The following is an 18,427-nucleotide window of genomic DNA, read 5'->3' as shown; positions in this document are numbered from 1 at the left end:
TTTCCTGCTATTATGTGATTAGATACATTGATGTGAGAGTAGGGCACATCACATAACCATGAACTCTCAGCACATTTGTAGAATTATTACCTTTCTCCGATATTTTGACGTCTTTGTCATTTAAGAATGTTACATGACACGAATATATGTGCAATTGATGAAATTCTGAGTAATTCCTTGACCTTCGACCATTAACAACGTCGACAAAGTATGATCAACCATGATTGTAACCTGTTACAACATATAGTGCAAGAAAACAGGATAATCTAATTCGTATGGATTGCATACCACATCTACATTCCAGGTAATGAAAACGTGGACGCAGAGGCAAACAAAAATGATGTAAAAGAACCTACGTACAAACACATTGCCTACAGTGTTTCAGAAAGTTACAGAATAATCAGGAAAAATTAACTCTAAAGCGGAAAAAGAGAATTATCCGGGAAAAAAATTATGCAGAAAATACTGGGACACGGCGGGAAAAGGCAGAAGCCTGTGGCAGATACATATTCAAAACCCAAAATAGAGCTTCTTCTCGAAATTCACCGTGCACGGCCAGATGTTTGACAAGTAAAAGTGAAGGAAATATTTTTAAAAAAATCTACCACTAAATGTAAAACTATTTACATATCACGCATACAGTGCGTAAAATTGACATTCGTCATGTTAACTAAGTTACCTGTCATGTCTACCGCCAAGTTACGCTACAGACGAATTCGCTGCTTGTGTATAAGCAATATTAATTTGAGGGAACTAATATCTTGAGGGAACTAAGATATTAATATGAGGGAAAAGAACATGTTTTTTTTTCAAGGAACAGAACACTAACTTGGGAGAATGAGATTATGATTTGGAGGGAAAAATAATTTAAGGCAACTAATTATTTATTTCAGGGAACGAACTGATAATTTGACAGAACGAAACGTTAATTTGAGGGAACTAATTATTATTGTATGGGTACGAATATTAACCAGTATGAATAAAGTAATAACTTGTGGGAACGAATTCATTCTGTATTTGAAAGGGCGAAGTATTAATTTGAGGGAATAAAGTATCAGCTTGAGGGAAAGAACTAACAGTCTGAGGGGAGAAAACGATATGTTTCACCTTGTGACGTCTCTGGGACTACGTACGAATCGGATATGTGACAATCACATACATATACTTAGCGCTAGGACAGGTACCGTCCGAAAAATATTAGCAACTGGGCATAGCTTTGACACAGATGTAGCAAGCATGGCAGGCGAAGGACAGAAGTCGGACATATAACAGAAAAGACAAGATGAGGCAGGCAAGAAAGAGAGAGCAGATAGATAGGGCACGTGCAACCCGCGGCTATTGATATCAGGATTTGTTATTGAATGGTATGCTACGTTGAGTCTAGACAGGCGACAACAGAACCAAAACACAACATAATGATTTGGTTTAGTATAGGCACTAGACAATAGAGAATATACATTGAATTTAGGTTATAAAAAATAAATTACACCAGATTTCATCAAATTAGGTAATTAACTGTCTCGGTAAAGGTTGTTTAGAAATGGATTAGATACGGCATTAGTCACGAACGTAATTCTAAAACAAGTCAGCACATCCTTTAACTTCCTTTTATGTCAGTGCCTGTGACATTTTCAAGTGGAAACTTGAAAGCGGGTGGTTTTAATAGAAGAACGAATATCTCGATTTTGTTGTTAAATGCATACTTATAGGTTAATAACAGCATTATTATCTATATATATTTGGGAAAACTAATGGATGGATATGTGTACAAGAAGTTTGATAGATACAGCATATAAAATGCTTCAATCTCAATTTTTTCTCTTCATTTTCTACATGGATAGATTGCTTTTTATTTAGGTGATTGAAGACGCGTAACTAAAATGTTAAAAACTGAATATTTAGGGTCTTTTATTATTTTAATGACATTGTATCAGTTATTGTTGTATTTTCGTTTTCTATAATTTTAACCTATTGTCAATTATATATATTTGCTTTAATAAAAATTGTTCTCTTTGTAACGATGCTGTAACGATGCTGATGTCAACAATTTGTTTCCTTTCCGGACTTTGACACCCTGACATCTTGATTAACACACCTGAAAAGTGACAAATATTTTAATCAACTAGATTGATGTGAACAAAATACAAACTAGCCTTTAAAAGTTTCAAGCAAAACACGTGCATAACTTAAAGCAATGCCGTCAGAAACTGAAGAGAATGTGAAACTGTTAGGAGTCCATGTTGATTGCGGTTCAATGTACATGTATACAGTTCTTCAAGACACTGAGCTGACTTCATAATACTGAAAAAGTTTGTTCGCCTAATATTTGGACAATTTTCTTTGCTTTCAATACAATAAATAAAATTTAGATATGCGTGTAGGTCAGATTTTTCAAGTATTAGAACTTCAAAATGTAACAACAACATTCAACGTAAAAATGCCAATAAATGGCAAGATATATTAAGCAAACTAATCCGATCTTGTAAAAAGTTAGTAAAGTTCAAGATTTTATATTTAAAAAAACAAGCTATTACGTTGAAGAGAAAGAACAATGCAACGTGTTTACAATGTCTTATTGATGGGGTAAAATTACTAAAGAATTTAGAAAGAGACTATACGCCGGGGAATTTCTTGAGAATTTATGTTTTAGCGGTAAGTTGGGTTGCCGACGATTTTGTACGTGTGGGACAACTTCTTGCAAAATTGGAAACTTGGATGAAAATACAGTATTGTTTTAAGGTATATATTTCCATCGTTTATATAATGGATTTATTTATATGATTCTAATAGATACAGTGTGAATCGGCTTTTCTGAGCTTCCGGTTCCAATAGGTCAAAGAGTGGGTCTTCATGTTGATATTTAGAAATCACATTTTCATGTACGTTTTGAATCGAAATGTGGGATATTTTTGTATACTTTATGAACATAACTTTCCTTGATTAAAGCACGATCGTTCTTTTACGATACTAAACGGATTTTTGAACCAAAATAACACGTGATCCAATGTTTACAGAAACGACGTATCGTTGCGCAGAATTACCTGACGCGCAGAATTGACCGACCTGGTGCTTATTTAAAATTTGCAGCGGATATTTCATTGAACCAGTTACAAAATCAGTTTACAAAAGATTCAAATTACAGTTCATTTATAATTCTTAATTTTATCATACAGTGGTAAATGTTATAATGCTATATTTGCAATACATATTTTTTCTTTCGTTGATTGAAGTATATCTTCATCGTCATTATTATTATTATTATTATTATTATTATTATTACTATTATTATTGTCATTATTATAGTGCATTATTATGATCATCGTCATTATCGTCAGTATTGTCGCCCTCGTCATTGCTATGATATGTTTTTTTCTTTCTAAACAAACTTCTAAACAAATTGTTGCTCAACCAAATTAAGAGTTAAGTAATTCCTGACTATTAGAAGTGGGGATTGTAGCTTGTGTGATGAATAGATGACTTATCACATCCAATAATACAATACCTGTATTTATGTGAATATTACATTTAAGCGCCTAAAATCAGATCTTGCTTTGTTTGTTCTACTTATTATTCATTCAAACCTAATAGATCCTGATTTACCGACGGGTTAGAAAAGACATCTTGAACACACGGACAGACACATTAATCGATACGTTTTCATAAAGACAGTTGCGAGGAATAATGCAAATACTCTCAATTTTATTTAAACATCTTTTATTGGCAGAAAAAAGATATAAGGGGATTGGACACAAGCTCTGACAGCTTAAATTAGACCTCTTCCTATATGATTAATGTATTACAACAGTCAACATAGCAACGTAATAATAATAAAGAGAGAGAGAGAGAGAGAGAGAGACAGAGAGAAGGTGGCAGGCACACTTATTGTTATTACAGTTGACAGTAATCACGATTTGAGTAAGTTGCAGAAATTGTCCTTTAGTGGTTATATATTTGCATACATGATGTAAAATTCTGTATTCTCATTTACATCGCCCTTTCCCCAGGGTTGTAAGTCAAAGCCAATAGTTTCATATGACACTGAAGATAATTTTCTGATCAACTCAGAAATGTATCGTGGTTTCAGTGCCACCACAGGAACAAAAAGGTATGTCAGCAAGTAGGATCGGCTTTTAATGAGCTTATATTATGTCGAAATTTAGCATGGATAATATCCATGGTTCGACTAATTAAACATGGCATTTTGCTAGTTACGATATTTGGTCATAAACACTTGTTCAAAGCAATGTAGGACATTCTGCATTGAGTATCCTGTTCGAGATTTTTCCACAAAGATATTGTTGAAGGTATAACCCTGAAATTGCAAATGGCCATATATTTTCGAACGTTGACGTTTATAATTTGTTTCTTGAGATACATGGTAAGAGAGTAATTAAAAGAAAACGTCTAGAGTTTGGCTTCTTTTAATGTTGTAGATTGTTAATAAAGTTTGTCTTTTTCTTCTACATCGTCCCGCCTTGCTTCAAAATAGATATTGCCTTCTAGTGTGTTTTGGAAGTCCTGTAACTATTTCTGCCGCTAAAAGCTGTAGTTTTTCAAGTTTTTCTGAATCGATCAACGAGCATCCGTCCCAAACTACAGTGGGATATTCCAAGATAGACCTGATACAAGTTATAGTTTTCGTAGACTGGATATTCGAGATTATGATACTTTAAAATGCTATCAATTTGACAAGTCCATTTGTCTTTTGACGAAAGTAATAATCATGGATGGCGACGAGAATCCACATATGTAAGTTCGATATCATCAAAAACAAATTCAGGATTATTTGTTACGGTTTTGTTTGCAAAAGTCATAGCCACTATATTTCCGAGATAAATTTTAAGAACCATTGCTTGCACCAGATATACTGTTTTATTACATCATAATTCACGACGAACTCTATTTCAGCACAGTAAAGGGATGAATAACGATGAGATGAACAATCTGTTAAAAGACGAGTGGGAGAGCTTATACAATGGGCGATATTGTTTACATAAATTAAAACAAGAGCGGACCATGCACGGATTCTTGTGGCACACCAGCATTTACAATAATTTCCCGTGAATAAGCATCGTACAGAATACCGTTTGTTTTTATTACATAAATAACTTTCAAACCATTTTTTTCAGATTATCGTAAACATCGTATTCGTTCAATTTAAATAATAAGGCTCTGTTCCAGACCCGATCAAAACTTTATGATGGATCAAAAATTACAATAAAATCAGTGAAGTGACCAGGAAGGAATCCTGATTGATACTTATAAAAAAGACGGATTTTATAAAGTAATTATATACCGCCATGTCGGCCAATTCTGCGCGTCGGGTAATTCTGGGCAACGATACGTCATTTCTGTAAACGTTAGATCAAGTGCTATTTTGGGTCAAAAATCCATTTTGTATCCAGAAAGAACAATCGTATATTAATTAAGAAAAGTGATATTTATAAAGTGTACAGAAATATCCCACATTAAGACTCGAAATACACATAAAAATGTGATTTCTAAATGGCAACGTGAAGACCCACTCCGTGACCTTCTTGAACCTGTTACCCAGAAAATTCGATTTACTATGCATCTTTTAGAATAATACAAATAAATACATTATATAAAAGATGGAAATGTGTATCTTAAAACAAAACTGTATTTTAATTAAAGTTTCCAATTTTGCAAGAAGTTGTCCCACACGTACAAAATCGTCTGCTACCCAACGTGTCCACTTGCCGCTAAACATAAATTATCAACAAATTACTCGGCGTATAGTCTGTTTCTAAATTCTGTAGTATTTTTCCCCATCAACAATACGTTGTAATCACATTACATCCTATTCATTGTTGTTTCTCTTCCACGCAATAACTTATTTTTCATAAAATGTTGAACTTTACTAACTTTTTTTACAAGATCGGTTTAGTTTGCTTAATACCTCTTGCCATTTATTGGCATTTTTACGTTGAATTTTGTAAAACTAGCTATAAACCTGACCTAATTACTCGACTGAACTGCTGACAGAAACACTCCAAAGTAATATATTTCATTTCTGTAGCTCAAATGGATAAACATGACATCTTTTCAAAGCTATGCGCTGAATAGGCCTTCATATCGCGAGTCAGGAAAACGGGGTGGGGTGGGGTGGGGTGGGGGGGGGTGTGGTGGTATCCTCTGTGTCCAAAATTAATATTATTTTGAACAGAATATTCTGGTGACCATTGCATCTTTTCAAATGGTAAGCATGGCTGTATTTTATTTTTGTCAATCGCTCGAATTCCGTATGCGTTTTGCTTCAATATTGGAAACGAAAACCTTAGGTGCGCAGAAATGCCCGACAGCAGTGTACCTTTTGAAAATGCATCTTTAATAGATGTTTGCGACACAGCTAAGTAGAGAGATTGGTCTATGGTTGCAACTTCGTGTAGAGCAACTCTTGTTTAGGAAGGGGAAGAATGTGCACAAGTTTTCATTGATCTGGATATTTATTTTTCGTCAGTTATTGATTTATTTTTCGTCAGTTATCGATTTATTTATCGTCAGTTATCGATTTATTTATCGTCAGTTATCGATTAGAAAGCGTAGCCAGTGGTGCTGCTATTGTTTCACTGACGCCTTTGAGCATTATATGACTTACGATGTCCGACCCAGTGGCTTTACTGGCAGAAATAGAACTAATTATATCTTTAATTTTTTTTTAAGTAAGAGTAACTTCGTTTAGGATAGCAAAGCAGCTTTTTATTTTAAAAAACCTTCGAGGAACATTGCTATCATCAATAGTTGAAACTGAGGTAAAATAATCATTAGATACGTTAGTGTTTTATATTTATTCATGGATGCAAATATAAAACTTATTTCTTGTGTCTATAAGTGGTGCAATAAAATGTGGAAGATGTATCTGTTTTAAAAATGATTTTTAAAAAAATTTCCAACATGGAGTATTTGTCAGTCTGAAAGACGCACATCAATATTATCCATATATTGCTTTTTCGCACACTTTTGTCGTGTTGTTTACTTTATTCCTGATTTTGGTTGAATTTGTTCCAGTCGATTGGCCTATAACGATTGATGGAAATTTGCGTGGTCCATCCCTTCTCCTTATCATTTTCCTTAATTGGCAATCAAACCAGGGTTTATCGGTTGAGTGAATTGTTACAGTTTTACAAGGAATACACTAGTCTGGTTGTGAATATATCAGTTAACACATCAATATCGATTGGTGATATCAATAGATCTGACCAGTTAGTTCCTGATGACAGAGCATACCATTTGTTAAAATCAGCTTGGTTGCATATCCAGACAAGGCACATGTAGGCCGCTTGGAGGTGCACGTTAACGCTAATTGCTTAATAAGGACCATCATGATCACTAAATCCGCTACTTTTTAAGATGTCCGTTTGAATTATATTTGCAACACTACTTACAAAGACTGGATCAAGCAAGGTTATGATAGTAGAAGTAACTCGTGTCGGATTTGTTATTAAACTTCACAAATTATTACTTGCCATTAAATTAACTAAATTTGCAGAAGGAAAAAATACAAGTAAAACCATTGTTTATATGTTTATAATTTTCAATGACGATATCAATTGAAGCTTTCCCAGAAATTGACTGGAGAATAGTTTGGTCAGTACCCTACCATAAGGCGAATGGATGCGATGGTAACATAATCTCAATCCGCATTAGTTCAGTACCGTGACAGCCATAGTTCAGATCGTCCAGATGTGACCAGTTTCTAGCTTTTCTAAAATGTTCTTTAAAACCATGGAGTTTTAAAGAATCTGTATGGATGGTAGAATTTACATGTGGTTCACTAAAACATAAAACTGAAGAATCCTTCGCTATAAGTAAAGCAGTCAATTTTTTGTTCAATAATCCAATTTTTTAAATGAAGTAAAGAATTTTCATTACCCTCGGTAGGTGGCGGGTTTGTTTCAATGTCCCCACACGAGTTAGTAACTCTGAAGTCATAAAAATCAATTGAGTATTCTTGATAAATGACAATACAACGCTTGCATTTATTTGTTTATGAAACATATTTCGAGACGTATTTCTGATGTAGAATTTTATTACTTTACTGCAAAACACTGAACGATTGTTGAATACCCAATGGAGATTCTATATTGTATTGCGGAGGTGTACGTTAGTATTACGGATTTTATTATGAGGTAGCTGTTCTCTACTGGAGGTACTGTCTATGTGAAGACAATATATGGTGAAATCATATGTGAGTCTGATAGTACCACACCGTGTGCATAGTGAGAGGAGAGAATAATAGTGTGAAAAGATAAAGTAAACGCTAGATGTGATCTTGCTTACAAGTGTTTCGAGTTGAGATAAATTGCTGGCTACTTTGGCATGCAACTCGGAAAGTGATTTTAGTTCTTTTTTAAAAGTCGAAACAGTTTCTTCCTACAGTGTTAAAGCTATATATAAAATAAAAACAATACAGATCAGCTAAATATGGAGTTCTGCTTCGAGATGAAATAATGCAAACACCTTAAGACTGGGCATCACATTGCATTCCAATAATCACAACGGTAAGATAACTATAGCGACGGACACATGCATGTATACACGTTCTCGGTGTTGCATCATATTAACATCCGATATTCTCCTGCCGAAGAATTCATTAAAGGTTTTAACTACAGGATCTGGCAAAAGATCCTCCAAAAAATAATCTCAGGCTTAATCTCAAATGTCAATTTTCAGCTCGAATATTAAATGTTAACACGTAGAAACCTTTTCCTGTCTAATTATATCAGATTATTTCTTCATGCAATATTATGTCTCTCAACTAACAGTGACAAGTTTAATTTAGTATTTATGTACACTGGAAAATTTATATAACACACCATCGCCACGATCGTTATATTAGCGTTGGCCTTGTATAGCTTTCAACGCAAACCTTCATATTTCTTCTCATTTACCTATAAGTAACACGTACACATTTGAGGAAGAATCTAAGAAGTATAATATAAAGGATATTGCACGAGTCGAATAGGGATAGGTGTCAAATCGATTGCATGATTTCCGCATAACATTGACTTGCACAATATAAACATATGCTACAACATTCAACGTAAAATAAACTCATCTTAACGATGATGATGATAATGATTATTGTCCCTATTCTATAACTAGACTATCTACTACTGTGAAAATGCACTAGTGCATTAGTGGTTTTGTTTACAATAATTTTTAAGTCACCATTTGTGTTGATATATAAGAGGGAAAGTATATACAAACTAAGCAATGTCTGGCACCTGAACGAAAAGAAATAAAGAAAATTCATTATTTGTGTTCACGCAAAAGATGCAAACGATTTGTATGGCCTTCATATAAATGAAAACCATTAATTCTAGCAAAATATGTTTCTTCAAGACTACTTATTAATCATAATATCTTAGGAGAAGTATTATTACTTCGCAAATCCAGTCCACCCAGAATACACTTTTAGCAAACAAAAGTTAAAAATTGTCTGCCCGCCAAGGCGGTCGTCGGGCATAGAGATCTTTCCTTGACATAGGGATTGGCGGCAAACACCGTGAACATCTCAGTACTGGAGCGTAAGGCATGCTCACTAGGTGATGTAACTGCGGCGCGGCGGGTGGGTCTATGCATATTATGTGTATTATGATTATGTAAGTATCCTTGGGAAACATTTTACTAGAAAAAATGATTTCTTCTTTAAATACGTTACCCAATGGTAGTAACTTAGGAGAATGGGTAAGAGGTGGAGGGATGTACATCCTCTTAGCCCGGCGATGCCATCTTCGGGTCCCTAAGGTATATCATACAGATTTTATATAACCCGACTGGGCAAGGAAGACTCCATCTGTCGGTGAGCGGCTTCAAATAGAGGAAATTACATGCAACCCCACCCCCATGCAAATCTAGCTGGGTCTTTTGATGCTGTCGAGGATCTGGAAAGGTGATCTATTGTGCCACGGATATACATCCCACCAGATCGAGCTGAGCCCTTTGGGATAAAAGATCTCTTAGTTAAAAGCTGGAGAATGTGGATTCCGATTCCGATCCATATTCCATGGTCTGAATAATATCAATAAGAGAACAGTTTAGGTCAAATGCTATGCTGATTGTATCTGCTCTAACCTAGCGAGCCGAAATGCGCAATAAAATTCAGCTGAACTGGGTTATTTCTCATATGCAGAGTGTACTAACTCGGATTTGTCCTGGTTGACAAGTAAGCCTGGATTGGTAAGCAGTGTAACATGGGTGATCATGTCATTTTCGAAGGTATAACTCACATGATGTTTTTGCAGGATGTCGTCTAGGTAACTTGACGTTGCCACATTAGAGATGGTTCGGACATGAGCCATTACTCGGTTCAGCAGACAAGTGAAGACGCAGAGACTGATGCTGAGTCCAATGGGGAGAACTCAGAAACTGTTATACAATCTCGTTGTAGGTAATCACGGGGACTTCCTTGAAGCCTTGTGAATAGGGACGTGAAGATACGCGTCATAGAAGTCCACATTTAGTGAGAAGTCTCCCTATTGGGTGGCAATCAGATGCACCATGGTGTTTCATCGAGAAATGCACTGACTGAGGGCGCTTAGGTCGATAATAAGTCGCAGAGTGCAATTTGCTTTTTGGACCATGCAAAGTCTGGAATAAAGCCCTGGATAATTTATATTCCGAACGATTTCTACCGCCCTTTTCTAGAGAAGGTCGTTTATTTCCTGCTGCAAGTTGGTAGCATTGAATGGGTCTGTAGAAACATTTTAGGTGAAGGGACAATTGACAGAGAAGGAGGTGTGTTGAAAGTGATGCAATGTCCCTCGGAAACCAATTTTTGTGCACACTGATTGTCATGGCGACTCATGTCCCATTCTGCAGTAGAGACTTGAAGCCTTCCTCCTACTGATATCTGTGGTAAGGACGGAGTGGAGATGATTTTATTTGTTGAAAAATCCAGGCGGTCGTTTAGAGAAACTGTGGTGAAAACGATCGATCTCTCTGTCTTTTATCCACTTTGTTTCGCGAGAACAGTGATTTTCGACAGGTGGAACTTCAATAGGACAGCTTTTCAGATATTTGTTTCCTATGTGAGTCCCGTGTTTTCTTTGTTTGTTTTCCTGAAATGTCCCTGAATCGATGCCGCGATTTTGGGGGATGGATATTAATCGCCTTAGTGACGTGTTCGATCTGACCGTTAACATCTGCATCAGAGGACAAAGGCTGTGATGGTATCTAAGCCTTATGATGATCGATAAGGTAGGTGGAGGAACAGAGCGCTGATTCTCTATCCACCAGTTGTAAAGTTTTAGTTGTTGTTACGGCATTAGCTAAGGTGGGTTGCGCAGTACTGATCAGAATTCAAGCCATTCTGGAGACTGACTCCCACGCTTTGTTCTGTTAATTGCGTGGTGGGAGACGATAAGCTGTGTTCCGCATGTTCGAAGACAGTCATATATACCAAGTCCAACATCGAGCCCACAACTATCATATTGCGTACCAGTTATTGTGTATCATTAAACGCTGTCCGATTCATACATATGGAGTATGGCTTTGTGATCCCCAAAGCTGTGATATCACGGTTGACTGCTGGGGTATACAAAATGAAATACTGGAGCATGACAATTGTAAACCACCGACGAAGGTTGGACGGTAAGTGCTTTCGTGAGAAAAATAGTCGGCTAGTACTTGGATCTTGTAATTGATGATATAGGCAGTTCAAAATATCTGTAACTCCGCCAGACTGGTAGTAATTTGAAGATGGATTCTACCTTTATCGTCATAACATCACCTGATGCTGGAGCTCTGGTCCAAGTAGTTGATGAAGTAGGAGGAAGAGGACAGAACTCCGTAGGTAAAAGGCGGAAAAAATACTCGATTGGAGGTCTGAAGGCTGAATCTTCCAGAATCATCATATAGTCTAGAATCAACAAAAGAATCTGAGACCAAGCATCGTCGTCTTTGCGTTTATGAGATTATCTGCAGATCACTGAACTCGTGGAGTGCTCTGAATTTCATACTGCGACTTCCAAGTGCTCGCTGATTAAAGGGTACCGTCTAGTGGTAAGGGTGTGAAAAAATTGCGAAGCGACTTTTGATGCAGTTTGAGGCACTAAGCGTGGCATCGTAAAAAATGAGTGTCTTGAGGCAGTGTGTGGGTTAGACTGGTCTCTGTAATTGCCTGTATAGACCGGGTTCGACATGTCTTACGACATATTATCTTCGTCGTGGCCCCTTAAGATTCCTTGTATAAGACCTAGCCCATTCCTTATAGAAGTTGACCATCTATCTGGGTTAGAACGTGGTCCGATTCATTTTATCGAGAGGGGTTGTGGGATGTTTGAGCCAAGTGACCGGTCCGTTCATCTGCTGTGTGAGGTGCTTTTGGCTGTTTGCTTGACTCTTTTTCTCGCAATTCAGCAAAGATATTGCGTCTAACCCTGACTTGGTAAGGCCTATATGTATCACGAATGACAACAAGTCCTTAGGTGGTAACCTGGGTCCCTGAGCTGTCTCTGATGGTGTAGATATCTGGCGTTTTGTAGCTAAAGAGCCATTTGTTGATTTATCTCCCTTATCCGTCTTAAATTCCCGCACTGAGGACATGTCAATCATTAATCTTTTGATACCGTCGTCCTTAGCTGTGCATTTCTGCTCATTGCCAACGGTCTAATTTAAAAGACACATAGAATCGAACGTATAAATCTCTGTAGCCCTGCACCTGATTTGTGGAACATAATGTCAGTGGAGATCTATATCTTATAATGTTTTACCTGTAAATTAGTGCAAGCAGGCGACAATAAAGCTTTGGAACGTCCAGGTATAATATAATGACAATACTACCTGTAGGAAGGTTCAATGACGGCCTGTACAAGTAATATCATTGAAGCTTGGTTCCGGCCGCTAATAAAGTATTGGTATAGAAAACCCACATGAAATATAATTATATAGCCCAAACTTAATGTGAAGTCGCATATATTACTTGTGCAAGTACCCAAAGTGTGAAGACGACAAAAGGTTAGAAAATTGTAACGCTAGAACTTTGTCAGCATAGGAAGAAAGCAAAATTGAAAATATAAATGACATATACTTTCATTAGAAGTGAAAAACTCGTCCAAAATATTATGGTAAACCTCCCGAAAGTGGATTCTGGCATTTGGAGGTGTCTCCTGACGAGAATGTGCTTCTTATTACGAGCACAATTATTAACTGAAATATTCAAGAGATTTTCCGCCAATCACCGTACCAAGGGGAAATCACAATGCCCAAATGCCTCCTAGGTAAGCAGATAAATGTTGGCTTTTCTTTATAGCTAAACGTTTTGTCTGGGAATTCAGGCTGGATTTGCGAGGTAGATGTAGTTCTCCTAAGGCGTTATGGTTGGGTAACGCTTTTAAAGAAATGACACCTAATCTAATCCAGTAAAGTCGAAATGCAAGTCACAATAACCTAATAGAGGTGCATACAAATTGAGCTTCTAATACAAGCAGAGGTTATCTAATAAACTTATGTAAGTAAATGTGTCAGAGAAGCACCAGCCAGCAAAGAAGGACATTGTGAAGGCTTCCATCCAGACAACAAATGTGTCAGAGAAGCACCAGCCAGCAAAGAAGGACATTGTGAAGGCTTCCATCCAGACAACAAATGTGTCAGAGAAGCACCAGCCAGCAAAGAAGGACATTGTGAAGGCTTCCATCCAGACAACAAATGTGTCAGAGAAGCACCAGCCAGCAAAGAAGGACATTGTTAAGGCTTCCATCCAGACAACAAATGTGTCAGAGAAGCACCAGCCAGCAAAGAAGGACATTGTTAAGGCTTCCATCCAGACAACAGATGTGTCAGAGAAGCACCAGCCAGCAAAGAAGGACATTGTTAAGGCTTCCATCCAGACAACAAATGTGATTGTTGTGTTACTACGCACGCGTTATAGGCTCAGCAACTATTCTAGCTGATATCATTTTTTTCTTAAGTTGTAATATCTCTTGTAGGAGTAAGTTGGTGTATTTTTCTTTATGCTTTAAATTTGATTATGATGGTGTATATAAGTGAATTGATGAGAAAATACATTTCTGTGAGAGAACACTCACTAGCTCACTCGACAACACAACATAAAATCCAGTTTCATTGTATCATTTTATTTGCTCAAATATATAACCTCTACATATAATAGTAACAGTTTGAATTCTTGAGATACGAAAATATTTTATGTTTCCTGTGAGACACAATAACACCAGTAAGAGCAGTCCGGATGGATCAAATTTTCTCTAAAGCAGAACCTGGCCCATGTTCTGTCCTAGTTGACATCAGAATGACCTGACATTCACTGTAAAAGATAATTAACACATATTACTGGAGTAAAAAAGCATATAATTTATTAAACTGTTTTAGCAACCATCTCTCTAACTCTCATTGAAATGTCAGTCCCACACTGCATAATGCACTGTCATACCTTTCGAAGTACAAAACCAGCATACATACTGAAACTTTTGTTATAATTCTGCTCCAATATTATGGGAATTATGTGCACTAGTTTGAATTCATAAATTTGTCTTTGTTTCCGAGAGTTTTGTGTACCGCGTTAGTTCTTACAGAGACTATTCCAATTCATGGAACCACTTAAGATATAAATTGACGTTTCTAGTTCTTTCATTGATCTACTGATACCAAATCAGTCCAATACCGAATATTGATGGGGGGAAATTATCGTTCACAAGCACAATAATAAACATTCTTAAAAGAGTTTAAGTAGCCTGTTAAGTGTAGGTTTCTTCCCTGCCTACAGTGGTCAGGTCATCAGAAGTTTTAAAATAACGAAATCTGAATGTGACCAATACGAAGGACATGTAGTTACTAAGGAGACATAAAAAATAAAAATTTCATGTCTCCATCTCAACAGGAACTTGGAGCAAAAAAGTTACGATAAGGGGAAAGAAATCGATCAGCGATTTTGACATTGACTTTCACTGTGATATATGAGATGATGTTAAATAGAAAAATATGTATGAACAATGGTTGATGTCTGAACCTAAAACACCTATTAATACATAAAGCAGAAAAACTCAGTCAGCCATTAAATATATTACTTATATTTTCTTACTTAGGTTATCATGACCTTGAAGATAGAACACCACATGTAAAATGTAGCATACCGTTAAGTGACAGTATACAAATATTCGGATTACATTCATTCATCTTAAGCAACTCATAAAGAATTGAACACGAGGAAATCTGTTACGAAACATACACTGGTCTAAGCCAAAATGATTCCGAAATAAATGTAATCAAACTTCACTAATTCTGGTTCACGAGAACGAAATTGTTGCTAAAAATTGTTAATTAGCTCTAGGTTTTAAGGTATTATACTAAGTCAGTATATACGACCCTTGATTTGGGAATGGCGGAATATAAATGAGTTATAAAGGGAAGGGATCTCAATTTAAAATAGAAATGACTAAAATACATCTTTGACTGGATCTGTGAATAAATCTATGACTGGGTTTGGGCAATACTTGCTTTTTAGGCAAAACAATGATGATGCAATCTGAAGCTGCTATTGCATCATACATGATATGAAATACTTCATGTTATTCCTAGAAGTCATGGATGGTGCAATCATAACTAAGGTCACATCACTCTGCTGAACGAAACTGGCCTATATCAGCTCTAGAAATGTGTCGTGCTCTATTATTTGTCAGTGGTTGATTTTGCAAACGGACACATTTATGTTTAACCAAAATTAGCTGAGATGCCTCGTATTTGTGTGAACAATGCAGATACCTTCTACTGTGTTGGTGGTGAAGTGACTTTGCATCACAAAAGCACAATATAACCACTATGGTTAAGAAAGATATCGCCTTTATTTTGGCTGCAAAGTTAGAGATCAGGACAAGAGGTTGGCCTCACAAATATGCGGAAACACCTGTGTACCAAATCCGCGACAGTGGTTGAACAGGAAAAGGAAATTTATGTCTTTTGCAGTGCCAATGATTTAGAGAAAGCCAACAGATCGTATCAGCAATTATTGCTTCTGCATGGTGCGTCCAGTTGGGAAAGGTGTGTCAAAGACAAAAAAGTGGACTGTGCATGATCCAAGCATTCCATCAGCTATAAACCCAGTACCTCACAGAGAAGGACAGCCGGTTCCTGATGCACCAGAATCATTCTCACTTGAGGCAGACCTGGAAGGAAGAGGAAGAGGTTGAAACTTCTAGAACTGAACCATCAATGTCACATGACCCATATTTTCTACCATCTTCCTCCTCTGAACCACACCTCATAACACAAGGTGAACTGAATGACCTTATCTGGGATATGGGACTATCCAAGAGTAAGGCAGAGCTGTTGGGCTCCATACTACAGCACTGGAATTTACTTGTAGGTGATGCAAGTGTTTTCATGTTCCATGACCGTCAAAAGGATCTTGTCCCATTCTTCTTCGGGGAAGGTGATCTTGTAGTCTGCAGCAACATCGATGGTGTAATGGCAGACCTAAGCATCGTTCATGATCCAGATGAGTGGAGACTGTTCATTGAATCATCGAAGGTGGCATGGAAAGCCTTCCAGTTAGTTAATGGTAACACACTTTATTGGAAAAACAAGGCAGACAACTAGCGTGAGTTGGTTGATAACCTCCTCAAGGCATACAAAAGCCTTGGTTGCAACATGTCAGTAGACATACATTTTTTGTATTTATCTAGATTTCTTCCACCGAACTGCGTAGCAACGAACACGGCGAGCGGTTTCACCAGGACATTGCAAGAATGGAGAAACGCTATCAAGGCAAATGGAGCTGATCAATGTTTGCAGACTATTACTGGACAATGACGAAATGCTCCATTTAATGATTACAATAGATAAGCCAAGAAGCGCCGAGTGCACACTGAATAAGGACTAAACTATGTACTTTTATGTACATAACAGTGTTTCGTTTCATAATAAGTTTTATATATAACCCAATTTATGATTAAAACTCTACTATCTACACAATATACATAGAAATAAAATCTAAAAAACTGAAATATCTAGGAGGCAGTTGTTTTAATCACCATATTTGAATTCAGCACATCAAAATCCACAATAAATGGCACATCGAATCTCTAAAGCAGACGACTTCTAAAAATAGTAGACCAGTGACCTTTAATACACGACGGCCAATGTAGTATAAACAAATATTCAAAGCTTCATCCCATATTTTCAAATGACATCGATGTTTTAGAATTAAATGGCAGGTAGGAGGAAAAATTAAATACTAAACCTTGGTTTTGTCATTGATCGTGAACAAAAGCTCCTGCACGTGGTGTGTGACACACCTGATAATGATGATGTATAAGTACACCAGATATATGTATACCTAGATTCAAAACTTACTTTTAAACGGCTCTTAAGTTACAATGTGAAAAAAAGCGATAGACGCTCTAACGGTTGGAAAGAAATAAACGTGGACATCATACCTCACGCTTGATAAGAAAGGGGTTGGGGACAATAAATAAAACAATATTCATGTTCGAAGCTCATACATAAGCTGGACCGAAGGACTGGTAACGTGATTTCCCTGTTGATGTGACCTGACAAACACTAATGGACTGGTAACGTGATTTCCCTGTTGATGTGACCTGACAAACACTCCAGCAGCACGACAACGGGCTGGCAGTAAAGTTGCATGTTGGTATGCGATTGTGTACTTGTAATAAGGGGTACGGTGAAATGATGATGGAAATGATTTTTTGTTGCAAAAGATATACAGACAAACACAATGTCTAAATCAACAACCTACCTTTTGGATTCGGCTGAAAATAGGAAAGAAAATCAATTGATTAATTCAAGATAATTTTATTAAATAATTGTCATAAAATTGGTAAAATAGAAGTTCATCTCTCTCTCTCTGTTAGTGATTTAGCCTTTGTTGATACACTAAAATATATAAAAATGTATAATTTCATGTCCTCGATACTATCCTAATTCTGGCTAAAGAGAATTTATTTTTGGGTGATCTCACTTAAATGACAAGAACTCTGATAAAGCTTGCAAACATATTTAAGTGGCACGACATTTCAGGTTATCAAAATATATATTATTATAAATGTAACGTAGATTCTGCGTAATCGTGCTAATAAAGTGTTTAACAAGATAGTAATAGTTCAAAAATGGACGAAAATGGGAAACATACCTTTAACGACATGAACGTATAACTAGGTTGTTGTTGTTGTTATTGTTGTTATGGGGTTTATCGCCATATTTTAGCACACGATAGGCTATGCATGGCGGTCATTATTAATGGTGGAGGAAGAACCCAGGAAAACCCCGGAAGAACCAGCGACCTACGAGAAGCTACTGACAAGCTTTTTCACATACCCACATTGGCCGAATCCTAGATTCGAACCCACGCAGACAGAGGTGAGATGGCAGTGATCCGTGACGGAGAGCGCTTTAGACCACTCGGGGCCCCCTATAACTAGGTATTTTT

General features: G+C 36.8%; 1 protein-coding gene across 20 annotated transcripts in view; it reads right to left on the bottom strand.

Annotated features, from left to right (window-relative positions):
• Positions 1-14,083: 14,083 nt before the first annotated feature.
• LOC149799947 (uncharacterized) overlaps positions 14,084-18,427 on the bottom strand; it is a 120,508-nt gene continuing 116,164 nt past the window's right edge. For 18 of the 20 annotated variants that reach the window (XM_089959419.1, XM_089959429.1, XM_089959435.1 and 15 more), the window contains 2 exons: positions 17,738-17,750; positions 14,084-14,287 (listed from right to left, as the gene is read on the bottom strand). In XM_089959419.1, the coding sequence (XP_089815545.1) occupies positions 14,218-14,287; positions 17,738-17,750 (83 nt within the window). In that variant the 3' untranslated portion in view covers positions 14,084-14,217. Of the gene's footprint in view, positions 14,288-16,083; positions 16,143-17,737; positions 17,751-18,427 lie in introns of all 20 variants that reach the window. The other 2 variants (XM_089959420.1, XM_089959421.1) reach the window with 2 other exon arrangements.

The sequence above is a fragment of the Sinohyriopsis cumingii genome, chromosome 5 (assembly GCF_028554795.1).
Source record: "Sinohyriopsis cumingii isolate HCF-2022 chromosome 5, ASM2855479v2, whole genome shotgun sequence".
NCBI classification, from domain to species: Eukaryota; Metazoa; Mollusca; class Bivalvia; order Unionida; family Unionidae; genus Sinohyriopsis; species Sinohyriopsis cumingii.
The sequence above is the reverse complement of the archived record's forward strand: the minus strand, read 5'-3'. Positions and strand labels throughout refer to the sequence as shown.